This window comes from Bombina bombina, chromosome 2 (assembly GCF_027579735.1).
Source record: "Bombina bombina isolate aBomBom1 chromosome 2, aBomBom1.pri, whole genome shotgun sequence".
NCBI lineage: Eukaryota > Metazoa > Chordata > Amphibia > Anura > Bombinatoridae > Bombina > Bombina bombina.
In genome coordinates, this window is record NC_069500.1 from 488839287 (window position 1) to 488851932 (window position 12646).

Genomic DNA, 12646 nt, shown 5'->3' on the forward strand with positions numbered 1-12646 from the left:
GAAAATTTGTTTTATTTTTAGCCTTAAAAGACCTATCCTGAGGAAGGGCGTGGCCCTTTCCCCCAGTGATGTCTGAAATAATCTCTTTCAAGTCAGGGCCAAACAGCGTTTTCCCCTTGAAAGGGATGTTAAGCAATCTGTTCTTGGAGGACACATCCGCTGACAAAGACTTCAGCCAAAGCGCTCTGCGTGCCACAATAGCAAAACCTGAATTTTTCGCCGCTAATCTAGCTAATTGCAAAGTGGCGTCTAAGGTAAAAGAGTTAGCCAACTTAAGTGCTTGAACTCTGTCCATAACCTCCTCATAAGAGGATGCTTGATTGAGCGACTTTTCTAGTTCCTCGAACCAGAAACACGCTGCTGTAGTGACAGGAACAATGCATGAAATTGGTTGTAGAAGGTAACCTTGCTGAACAAACATCTTTTTAAGCAAACCCTCTAATTTTTTATCCATAGGATCTTTGAAAGCACAACTATCTTCTATAGGGATAGTGGTGCGTTTGTTTAGAGTAGAAACCGCCCCCTCGACCTTGGGGACTGTCTGCCATAAGTCCTTCCTGGGGTCGACCATAGGAAATAATTTCTTAAATATAGGGGGAGGGACAAAAGGTATGCCGGGCCTTTCCCATTCTTTATTTACAATGTCCGCCACCCGCTTGGGTATAGGAAAAGCTTCGGGGGGCACCGGGACCTCTAGGAACCTGTCCATCTTACATAATTTCTCTGGAATGACCAAATTGTCACAATCATCCAGAGTAGATAACACCTCCTTAAGCAGAGCGCGGAGATGTTCCAATTTAAATTTAAATGTAATAACGTCAGGTTCAGCTTGTTGAGAAATTTTTCCTGAATCTGAAATTTCTCCCTCAGACAAAACCTCCCTAGCCCCTTCAGACTGGTGTAAGGGCATGTCAGAACCATTATCATCAGCGTCCTCATGCTCTTCAGTATCTAAAACAGAGCAGTCGCGCTTTCGCTGATAAGTGGGCATTTTGGCTAAAATGTTTTTAATAGAATTATCCATTACAGCCGTTAATTGTTGCATAGTAAGGAGGATTGGCGCACTAGATTCACTAGGGACCTCCTGAGTGGGCAAGACTGGTGTAGACATAGAAGGAGATGATGCAGTACCATGCTTACTCCCCTCACTTAAGGAATCATTTTGGGCAACATTATTATCAGTGGCATCATTGTCCCTACTTTGTTTGTCACATTCATCACATATATTTAAATGGAGAGGAACCTTGGCTTCCGAACATACAGAACATCGTCTATCTGATAGTTCAGACATGTTAATAGGCATAAACTTGATAACAAAGCACAAAAAACGTTTTAAAATAAAACCGTTACTGTCTCTTTAAATTTTAAACTGAACACACTTTTTTACTGAATATACGCAAAAGTATGAAGGAAATGTTCAAAATTCACCAAAATTTCACCACAGTGTCATAAAGCCTTAAAAGTATTGCACACCAAATTTGAAAGCTTTAACTCTTAAAATAACGGAACCGGAGCCGTTTTTACATTTAACCCCTATACAGTCCCTGGTATCTGCTTTGCTGAGACCCAACCAAGCCCAGAGGGGAATACGATACCAAATGACGCCTTCAATAAGCTTTTTCAGTGGATCTGAGCTCCTCACACATGCATCTGCATGCCTTGCTTCTCAAAAACAACTGCGCATTAGTGGCGCGAAAATGAGGCTCTGCCTATGACTATAAAAGGCCCCCAGTGAAAAAGGTGTCCAATACAGTGCCTGCCGTTTTTTTTTAATAAAATTCCCAAGATTAAAATAACTCTCCAAAGTTATAAACCATTAAATATGCTTATAAAGTAATCGTATTGGCCCAGAAAAATGTCTACCAGTCTTTAAAGCCCTTGTGAAGCCCTTTTATTCTTATATTGAAAATTAAGAAAATGGCTTACCGGATCCCATAGGGAAAATGACAGCTTCCAGCATTACCAAGTCTTGTTAGAAATGTGTCATACCTCAAGCAGCCAAAGTCTGCTCACTGTTTCCCCCAACTGAAGTTAATTCCTCTCAACAGTCCTGTGTGGAAACAGCCATTGATTTTAGTAACGGTTGCTAAAATCATTTTCCTCTTACAAACAGAAATCTTCATCTCTTTTCTGTTTCAGAGTAAATAGTACATACCAGCACTATTTTAAAATAACAAACTCTTGATAGAAGAATAAAAACTACATTTAAACACCAAAAAACCCTGAGCCATCTCCGTGGAGATGTTGCCTGTGCAACGGCAAAGAGAATGACTGGGGAAGGCGGAGCCTAGGAGGGATCATGTGACCAGCTTTGCTGGGCTCTTTGCCATTTCCTGTTGGGGAAGAGAATATCCCACAAGTAAGGATGACGCCGTGGACCGGACACACCTATGTTGGAGAAATATAAGTTTATAGACATATATTTAGAACTTTACATATAAAGTGCCCAACCATAGCTTAGAGTGTCACAAAAAAATAAGACTTACTTACCCCAGGACACTCATCTACATATAGTAGATAGCCAAACCAGTACTGAAACGAGAATCAGTAGAGGTAATGGTATATAAGAGTATATCGTCGATCTGAAAAGGGAGGTAGGAGAAGAAATCTCTACGACCGATAACAGAGAACCTATGAAATAGATCCCCTAGAGGTAGACCATTGTATTCAAATAGGCAATACTCTCTTCACATCCCTCCGACATTCGCTGCACTCAGAGAGGAAAACCGGGCTTTAACCTGTTGCGAAGCGCATATCAACGTAGAATCTAGCACAAACTTACTTCACCACCTCCACAGGAGGCAAAGTTTGTAAAACTGAATTGTGGGTGTGGTGAGGGGTGTATTTATAGGCATTTTAAGGTTTGGGAAACTTTGCCCCTCCTGGTAGGAATGTATATCCCATACGTCACTAGCTCATGGACTCTTGCTAATTACATGAAAGAAATAGTATTTATTTTAAGATCCTTTAGATAGGAAACTTGTATCTTATCTAAGGAAAGTTTATTTTCAGGTCTTTTTCTTAGGCCTGCAATGTCTTTGGCTGTTGTTGCAGCTGTTTCAACATTTTGGTTGGAAATTTTAGCGCAACAAGTATCTATTCATGATTTGTCTAGCATTGTTAACTTGATTCAACATGCTAATAATTTCATTTGTGATGCCATTTTTTGATATTATCAAAATTGACGTAAAATCTAGGTCTTTAGCTATTTTAGCTAGAAGAGATTTGTGGCTTAAATCTTGGAAATGCTGATAGGACTTTTAAGTCGAGATTGCTATTTCTTTTCTTCCAAGGTAATAAATTATTTGGTTCAACAGTTGGATTCAATAATTTCAACTGTCATTCCCCGGGGGGAAGGGAGTTTTTTTTGCCTTAATATTAAGATCTAAGGGTAAATCTAAAGCTTCTAACCGTTTTTGTTCTTAAATAAGGAACAGAAATCTTATTCTTCCCCAAGGAATCTATTTCCAATTGGAAGCCTTCTTGAAATTGGAATAAATCCAAGCCATTTAAGAGGTCAAAGCCAGCCCCCAAATCCGCATGAAGGTGCGGCTCTTTTCCAGCTCAGCCGGTAGGGGGCAGATTAAGATTTTTCTAAGATGTTTGGGTCAATTCGGTCAAAAATCATTGGATTCAGAATATTGTCTCTCAGGGGTACAGAATAGGATTCAGGGTAAGACCGCTTGTGAGAAGATTTTTCTCTCACGTATTCCAGAAAACCCAGTAAAGTCTCAGAATTTCCTGAAGTGTGTTTCAGGCCTTGAGTTATCTGGGGTAATCATGCCAGTTCCATTTCAGGAACAGGGTCTGGGGTTTTATTCAAATCTATTCATTGTCCCAAAGAAAAAAAAGATTAATTCAGACCAGTTTTGGATCTAAAAATTTTGAATCAAAATGGTGATTACAAGGTCTATTCTGCCTTTTGTTCAGCAAGGGCATTATGTGCCCACAATAGACTTACAGGATGCATATCTTCATATTCTGATTCATCCAGATTGCTATCAGTTTCTGAGATTCTCTCTTTTAGACAAGAATTACCAATTTGTTGCTCTTCCTTTTTGGCCTAGCGGCAGCTCTAGAAATCTTTTCTAGGTTCTAGGTGTCCTACTCTCTGTTATCAGAGAGTGAGGTGTTGTGGTGTTTCCTTATTTGGACGATATCTTGGTACTTGCTCAGTCTTTAAGTTCTGCAGAATCTAACACAAATTAACTACTGTTGTTTCTTCATAGACATGGTTGGAGGATCAATTTACTAAAAAGTTACTTAATTCCTCAGACAAGGGTCACCTTTTTAGGTTTCCAGGTAGATTCAATATCCATGATTCTGTCTTAACAGACAAGAGACAATTTAAATTGGTTTCAGCTTGTCGGAACCTTCAGTCTCTATTTTTTCCTTCAGTAGCTATTTGCATTGAAGTTTTAGGTTTCATGACTGCAGCATTGAACGTACTTCCCTTTGCTCGTTTTCATGTGAGACCTCTCCAGCTTTGTATGCTGAATCAATGGTGCTGGGATTATGCAAAAATATCACAATTAATATCCTTAAATCGCAACATTCGATTATCTCTGACTTGGTGGTTAGATCACCATCGTATAGTTCTAGGGGCCTCTTTGGTTCGTCCAACCTGGACTGTGATCACAACAAATGCGAGTCTTTTCAGGTTGGAGAGCGGTTTGGGGATCTCTGACAGCACAAGGGGTTTGGAAATCTCAAGAGGCGAGATTACCAATCAATATTTTGGAACTCCGTGTAATTTTCAGGGTTCTTCAGGCTTGGCCTCTGTTGAAGAGAGAACCGTTCAATAGTTCTCAGAAAGACAATATCACAGCTGTGGCATATGTCAATCATCAGGGTGGGACTCACAGTCTCCTAGCTATGAAAGAAGTATCTTGAATACTTTCTTGGGCGGAATCCAGCTATTGTCTAATTTCTGTGGTACATATCCCAGGTGTAGACAATTGGGAAGCGGATTATCTCAGCCATCAGACTTTACATCCGGGGGAGTGGTCTCTCTATCCAGATGTGTTTCTCATCCAAACAAGAAACTTCCCAGGTACCTGTCCAGGTCCAGGGTTCTTCAGGCAGTGGATGTGTTGACACTTCCTGGGTGTTGCCAACCTGCTTATATTTTCCTCTAGTTCTTTTTCCAAGAGTGATATTGAAAAATCATCATGGAACAGTCATTTGTATTGCTGGTAGCTCCAGCATGGCATCACAGGTTTTGGTATGTGTATCTTGTTTGGATGTCCAGTTGCTATTCTTGGCCTCTTCCATTAAGGTCAGATCTTCTGTCTCAAGGTCTGTTTTTCCATCAGGATTTCAAATCATTAAATTTGAAGCTATGGAAATTGAACGCCTAGTGCTTAGTTATAGAAGTTTCTCTGACTCAGTGATTAATACTATGATACAGGCTCATAAATCTGTTTCTAGGAAGATTTATTATCGAGTTTGGAAGACTTATATTCATGGTGTTCTTCTCATAAATTCATTTGGACATTCCTTTAGAATTTCTAGAATTTGGCAGTTTATTCAGGATGGTTTGGATAAGGTTTTGTCTGCAAGTTCCTTGAAGGGACAAATCTCTGCTCTTTCTGTCTCATTTTACAGAAAGATTGCTAAAGCTTCCTGATATTTACTATTTTATACAGGCTTTGGTTTGTATCAAGCCTGTCATTAATTTATTTTCTCCTCCTTGGAGTCTTAATTTGGTTTTGGGGGCATTTCAGGCACCTCCATTTGAGTCTATGCTTTCTTTGGACATTAAACTACTTTCTTGGAAAGTGTTGTTCCTTTTTGCCATCTCTTCTGCTAGATGAGTTTCTGAATTATCTGCTCTTTCTTGTATATCTCCTTTTCTGATTTTTCATCAGGATTAGGTGGTTTTGCGGACTTCATTTAAATTCTTACAGAAGGTTGTGAATTCTAACAACATTAATAGAGAAATTGTTGTCCTTTTCTTGTGTCCTAATCCTAAGAATTCTTTGGAAAAATCCTTACATTCTTTGGATATGGTAAGAGTTTGAAATATTATGTTGAAGCTACTAAAGATTTCAGGGAGACTTCTAGTCTATTTGTTATCTTTTCTGGTTCTAGGGAAGGTCAGAAGGCCTCTGCCGTTTCCTTGGCTTCGTGGTTACAGCTTTTTTTCAATCAGCTTATTTGGGGTTGGGTCAAGCCCCGCCTCAGAGAATTACAGCTCATTCTATTAGATCAGTCTCCACTTCGTGGGCTTTTAAGAATGAAGCTTTGGTTGATCAGATTTGCAGAGCCGCAACCTGGTCTTCTTTGCATACATTTACAAAATTCTACCATTTTGATGTATTCGCTTCTTCGGAAGCAGTTTTTGGTAGAAAAGTTTTTCAGGCAGCTGTTTCAGTTTGATTCTTCTGCTTATGTTTTAAGTTTTTTCTTTTCATTCATGAGAATAAACTTATATTTTGGGTTGTGGATTAATTTTTCAGCGACAAATGGCTGTTTTTATTTTTATCACTCCCTCTCTAGTGACTCTTGCGTGGAGTTCCACATCTTGGGTATTTGCTATCCCATACGTCACTAGCTCTTGGACTCTTGCCAATTACATGAAAGAAAACATAATTTATGTAAGAACTTACCTGATAAATTAATTTCTTTCATATTGGCAAGAGTCCATGAGGTCCACCCTTTTTATGGTGGTTATGATTTTTTTGTATAAAGCACAATTATCTGTTGATGCTTTTTACTCCTTTCTTTATCACCCCATTACTTGGCTATTCGTTAAACTGAATTGTGGGTGTGGTGAGGGGTGTATTTATGGGCATTTTGAGGTCTGGGAAACTTTGCCCCGCCTGGTAGGATTGTATATCCCATACGTCACTAGCTCATACGTCACTAGCTCATGGACTCTTGCCAATATGAAAGAAATTCATTTATCAGGTAAGTTCTTACATAAATTATGTTTTTCATGGAATCGACCCATGAAAAAGGCAAATGTGTAGTTATCATTAATATGACAACACCTAATAGACAGAAGGAACATACTTTATTACTTTTTTATATTAAGGGACAAGAGTTCCTGTTGCCAACCCGAACCCATGATTTTGCTCCATATGCATATGGCTCAAGCAATTTTTGTTACTATGGTCAGTGATCACTTGAAAACAACCTAGGTATGTAGCCACTCATTTTTAAGAGGAGCATCTTGACCCATTTTAATGCTAATATGGGCATGCCAAAATCCCTTTAACAGCACCCTAAAAATGACCAAGTAAATAAGTGACTGCAATTTATATGCTATGGTCAAAGACATAGACTCCTAAATTAAGAGCCAACGTGTTTTTCTAGAAAGGTTGTTTTGTGTATTGCATGCTCATTTGGAGCTGCTACCCCTATACAGTAAATATATTGAAAAGTATATTGCCATTTTTACAAGTGTCAACCAATGACCATTGAAGAGAGTAAACCTACATGTGAAGTGTGTAGTAACATTAATATGGCTATGCATGTTTTTGAGACTTACCTGTGTGACTGAGAACAAAGTGTTGAGCACTTGCCCCTGGCTCTTTGTAATTGAACGAAGAACATCCAGTGACAGAATGTTTGTTGTGCCTTCCCAGATTGTCAACACCTGCAACAAAACATAACGGTTATACATGTTACTGTAGGTTACCTACATTTCCCAGTCAGATAAATGTTCAGGTACCTGGGCATCTCTCAGCATGACTGGTAGCCCTGTGTCCTCCATGTAACCTTGTCCTCCAAATCCCTCCAGTCCCTCTGATATTACTGCAAGAGCCTAGTAAGAAATAAAAAAAAAATATGCCAGTGGTAACCTAATCCTAAATGAATGCAGGTTATCTTCAAGGAAAAGAAAACCACAGTTGAATCCATCTCCTCTCTGCTTTCTGACATACCTGCTTCCCAGTGTACAGTTTTGCAATAGGAGTGAGCAGACGCAAGAGATCCTGATCTTGCACAGTAGCCATATTTGTTTCTTCCAGCCCCAGTAGTCGAGAGACCTCCATGAGTATAAGAAAAGCACCTCTAGCCTCCACCTGAGAACAGTGAACATGGTATACAGCAGTTACAGCTTGGCTTTAAAACACAATCGGCTAGATTACAAGTTTTTGTCTGTAATGGTGTGCGGTGCTAACGCTCCTTTTTTTCTCACGCTCACTTAAGACAACGCTGGTATTTCTGCAACCCGGCATTAGCCTCAGAAAAGTGAGCGTTGAGCAAAATTTAGCTCCACATCTCACCTCAATACCAGCGTTGCTTAAGTCAGCGGTGAGCTGGCTGAAACTGCTCGTGCACGATTTCCCCATAGGAAACAATGGGGCTGAGCCGGCGGATAAAAAACCTAACACCTGCAAAAAAGCAGCGTTCAGCTCCGAACACAGCCCCATTGTTTCCTATGGGGAAATACTTTTTACGTCTGCACCCAACACCCTAACATGAACCCCGAGTCTAAACACCCCTAATCTTACACTTATTAACCCCTAATCTGCGGTCCCCGACATCGTCGCCACCTGCATTATATTATTAACCTATAATCTGCTGCTCCGGACACCGCCGCCACCTACATTATACCTATGAACCCCTAATCTACTGCCCCCAACATCGCCGAACCCCACATTATATTTATTAACCCCTAATCTGCCCCCCCAACGTCGCTGCAACTATATTAAATTTATTAACCCCAAATCTGCCGCCGCCAACGTCGCCGCTACTATAATACATTTATTAACCCCTAAACCTAAGTCTAAGCCTAACCACCCCATAACTTAAATATAATTAAAATAAATATAAATAAAACCTACTATCATTAACTAAATTATTCCTATTTAAAACTAAATACTTACCTGTAAAATAAACCCTAAGATAGCTACAATATAACTAATAGTTACATTGTAGCTGTCTCAGGATTTAGTTTTATGTTACAGGCAACTTTGTATTTATTTTAACTAGGTACAATAGTTATTAAATAGTTATTAACTATTTAATAACTACCTAGCTAAAATAAGTATAAATTTACCTGTAAAATAAACCCTAACCTAAGTTACAATTACACCTAACACTACACTATCTTTAAATTAATTACATAAAAACATAATTTATGCTTACCTGATAAATTTATTTCTCTTGTGGTGTATCCAGTCCACGGATCATCCATTACTTGTGGGATATTCTCCTTCCCAACAGGAAGTTCCTTCTGTTTAATGTTCCTGCCTTGTCCCTCCCTTCATCCGTGTACTTAGCTTTGGTATGGGTATCCCATAAGTAATGGATGACCCGTGGACTGAACACACTTAACAAGAGAAAACATAATTTATGCTTACCTGATAAATTTATTTCTCTTGTAGTGTGTTCAGTCCACAGGTCATCCATTACTTATGGGATATATTCTCCTTCCAAACAGGAAGTTGCAAGAGGATCACCCAAGCAGAGCTGCTACATAGCTCCTCCCCTCACATGTCATATCCAGTCATTCGACCGAAACAAGACGAGAAAGGAGAAACTATAAGGTGCAGTGGTGACTGGAGTTATAATTTTAAAATTTAGAACCTGCCTTAAAAAGACAGGGCGGGCCGTGGACTGAACACACTACAAGAGAAATAAATTTATCAGGTAAGCATAAATTATGTTTTCTCTTGTTAAGTGTGTTCAGTCCACGGGTCATCCATTACTTATGGGATACCCATACCAAAGCTAAGTACACGGATGAAGGGAGGGACAAGGCAGGAACATTAAACAGAAGGAACCACTGCCTGTAGAACCTTTCTCCCAAAACCAGCCTCCGAAGAAGCAAAAGTGTCAAATTTGTAAAATTTGGAAAAAGTATGAAGTGAAGAACAAGTTGCAGCCTTGCAAATCTGTTCAACAGAGGCCTCATTCTTAAAGGCCCAGGTGGAAGCCACAGCTCTAGTGGAATGAGCTGTAAATCTTTCAGGAGGCTGCTGTCCAGCAGTCTCATAGGCTAAACGTATTATGCTACGAAGCCAAAAAGAGAGAGAGGTAGCCGAAGCCTTTTGACCTCTCCTCTGTCCAGAGTAAACGACAAACAGAGAAGAAGTTTGTCTAAAATCTTTAGTTGCCTGTAAGTAGAACTTCAGAGCACGGACCACGTCTAGATTATGCAAAAGACGTTCCTTCTTTGACATAATGATGGAACAACAATCTCTTGATTGATATTCCTGTTAGAAACAACCTTAGGTAAAAACCCAGGTTTAGTACGCAGTACTACCTTGTCTGAATGAAAGATCAGATAAGGAGAATCACAATGTAAGGCAGATAACTCAGAGACTCTTCGAGCCGAGGAAATAGCCATCAAAAACAAAACTTTCCAAGATAAAAGCTTAATATCAATGGAATGAAGGGGTTCAAACGGAACACCCTGAAGAACTTTAAGAACCAAGTTTAAGCTCCATGGAGGAGCAACAGCTTTAAACACAGGCTTAATTCTAGCCAAAGCCTGACAAAAGGCCTGGACGTCTGGATTCTCTGCCAGACGTTTGTGTAAAAGAATAGACAGAGCTGAAATCTGTCCCTTTAGCGAACTAGCGGACAAACCTTTTTCTAAACCCTCTTGTAGAAAAGCCAATATCCTAGGAATCCTAACCTTACTCCATGAGTAACTCTTGGATTCGCACCAATATAAATATTTACGCCATATCTTATGGTAAATCTTTCTGGTCACAGGTTTCCGAGCCTGTATTAATGTATCAATAACCGAATCCGAAAACCCCCGCTTAGATAGAATCAAGCGTTCAATTTCCAGGCAGTCAGCCTCAGAGAAATTAGGTTTGGATGGTTGAAAGGACCCTGAATTAGAAGGTCCTGCCTCAGAGGAAGAGACCATGGTGGACAGCACGACATGTCCACTAGGTCTGCATACCAGGTCCTGCGTGGCCACGCAGGCGCTATCAGAATTACCGATGCCCTCTCCTGTTTGATCCTGGCAATCAGTCGAGGTAGCAACGGAAATGGTGGAAACACATAAGCTATGTTGAAAACCCAAGGGGCTGCTAATGCATATACCAGCACCGCTCCCGGGTCCCTGGACCTGGATCCGTAACAAGGAAGCTTCGCGTTCTGGTGAGATGCCATGAGATCCAGATCCGGTTTGCCCCAACGACGAATCAGTTGAGCAAATACCTCTGGGTGAAGTTCCCACTCTCCCGGATGAAAAGTCTGGCGACTTAGGAAATCCGCCTCCCAGTTCTCTACGCCTGGGATGTTAATCGCTGACAGGTGGCAAGAGTGAGACTCTGCCCAGCGAATTATCTTCGAGACCTCCAACATCGCTAGGGAACTCCTGGTTCCCCCTTGATGATTGATGTAAGCCACAAGCGTGATATTGTCCGACTGAAATCTGATGAACCTCAGTCTTGCTAACTGAGGCCAAGCTAGAAGAGCATTGAATATTGCTCTTAATTCCAGAATGTTTATTGGAAGGAGTTTCTCCTCCTGAGTCCACGAACCCTGAGCCTTCAGGGAATTCCAGACTGCTCCCCAGCCTAGAAGGCTGGCATCCGTTGTTACAATCGTCCAATCTGGTCTGCGAAAGGTCATTCCTTTGGACAGATGAACCGGTGACAACCACCAGAGAAGAGAATCTCTGGTCTCCTGGTCCAGATTTAGCAAAGGGGACAGATCTGAGTAATCCCCGTTCCATTGACTGAGCATGCATAGTTGCAGCGGTCTGAGATGCAGGTGCGCAAATGGCACTATGTCCATTGCCGCGACCATTAAGCCGATTACCTCCATGCACTGAGCTACTGATGGGCTTGGAATGGAGTGAAGGACACGGCAAGCATTGAGAATCTTTGAAAACCTGGACTCCGTCAGGTAAATCTTCATCTCTACAGAATCTATAAGAGTCCCTAGAAAAGGAACCCTTGTGAGCGGTAACAGAGAACTCTTTTCCACGTTCACTTTCCACCCATGCGACCTCAGAAATGCAAGAACTATCTCTGTATGAGACTTTGCATTCTGAAAACTTGACGCTTGTATCAGAATGTCGTCTAGGTACGGAGCCACCGCTATGCCTCGTGGTCTTAGTACCGCCAGAAGTGAGCCCAGAACCTTCGTAAAAATTCTCGGGTCGTGGCTAACCCGAAGGGAAGAGCCACAAACTGGTAATGCCTGTCTAGAAAGGCAAACCTTAGGTACCGATAATGATCTTTGTGAATCGGTATGTGAAGGTAAGCATCCTTTAAGTCCACTGTGGTCATATATTGACCCTCTTGGATCATGGGTAGGATGGTTCGAATGGTTTCCATCTTGAACGATGGTACCCTTAGGAATTTGTTTAAGATCTTTAAGTCCAAGATTGGTCTGAAGGTTCCCTCTTTTTTGGGAACCACAAATAGATTTGAGTAAAATCCTTGTCCCTGTTCCGATCGCGGAACTGAGTGGATCACTCCCATGATTAAGAGGTCTTGTACACATTGTAGAAATGCCTCTCTCTTTACTAGGTTTGTTGATAACCTCGAAAGATGGAACCTCCCTTGTGGTGGAGAGGTTTTGAAATCCAGAAGGTATCCCTGAGATATAATCTTCAACGTCCAGGGATCCTGCACATCTCTTGCCCAAGCCTGAGCAAAGAGAGAAAGTCTGCCCCCCACTAAATCCGTCTCCGGATAGGGGGCCCTGTCTTCATGCTGTCTTA

General features: G+C 40.9%; 1 protein-coding gene across 1 annotated transcript in view; it reads right to left on the reverse strand.

Moving 5' to 3' along the window:
* LOC128649118 (acyl-CoA dehydrogenase family member 11-like) overlaps positions 1-12646 on the reverse strand; it is a 385838-nt gene that overhangs the window by 175092 nt on the left and 198100 nt on the right. Inside the window, 3 exon segments of the mRNA XM_053702199.1 lie at positions 7496-7603; positions 7679-7771; positions 7890-8030. Coding sequence (XP_053558174.1) covers positions 7496-7603; positions 7679-7771; positions 7890-8030 — 342 coding nt within the window.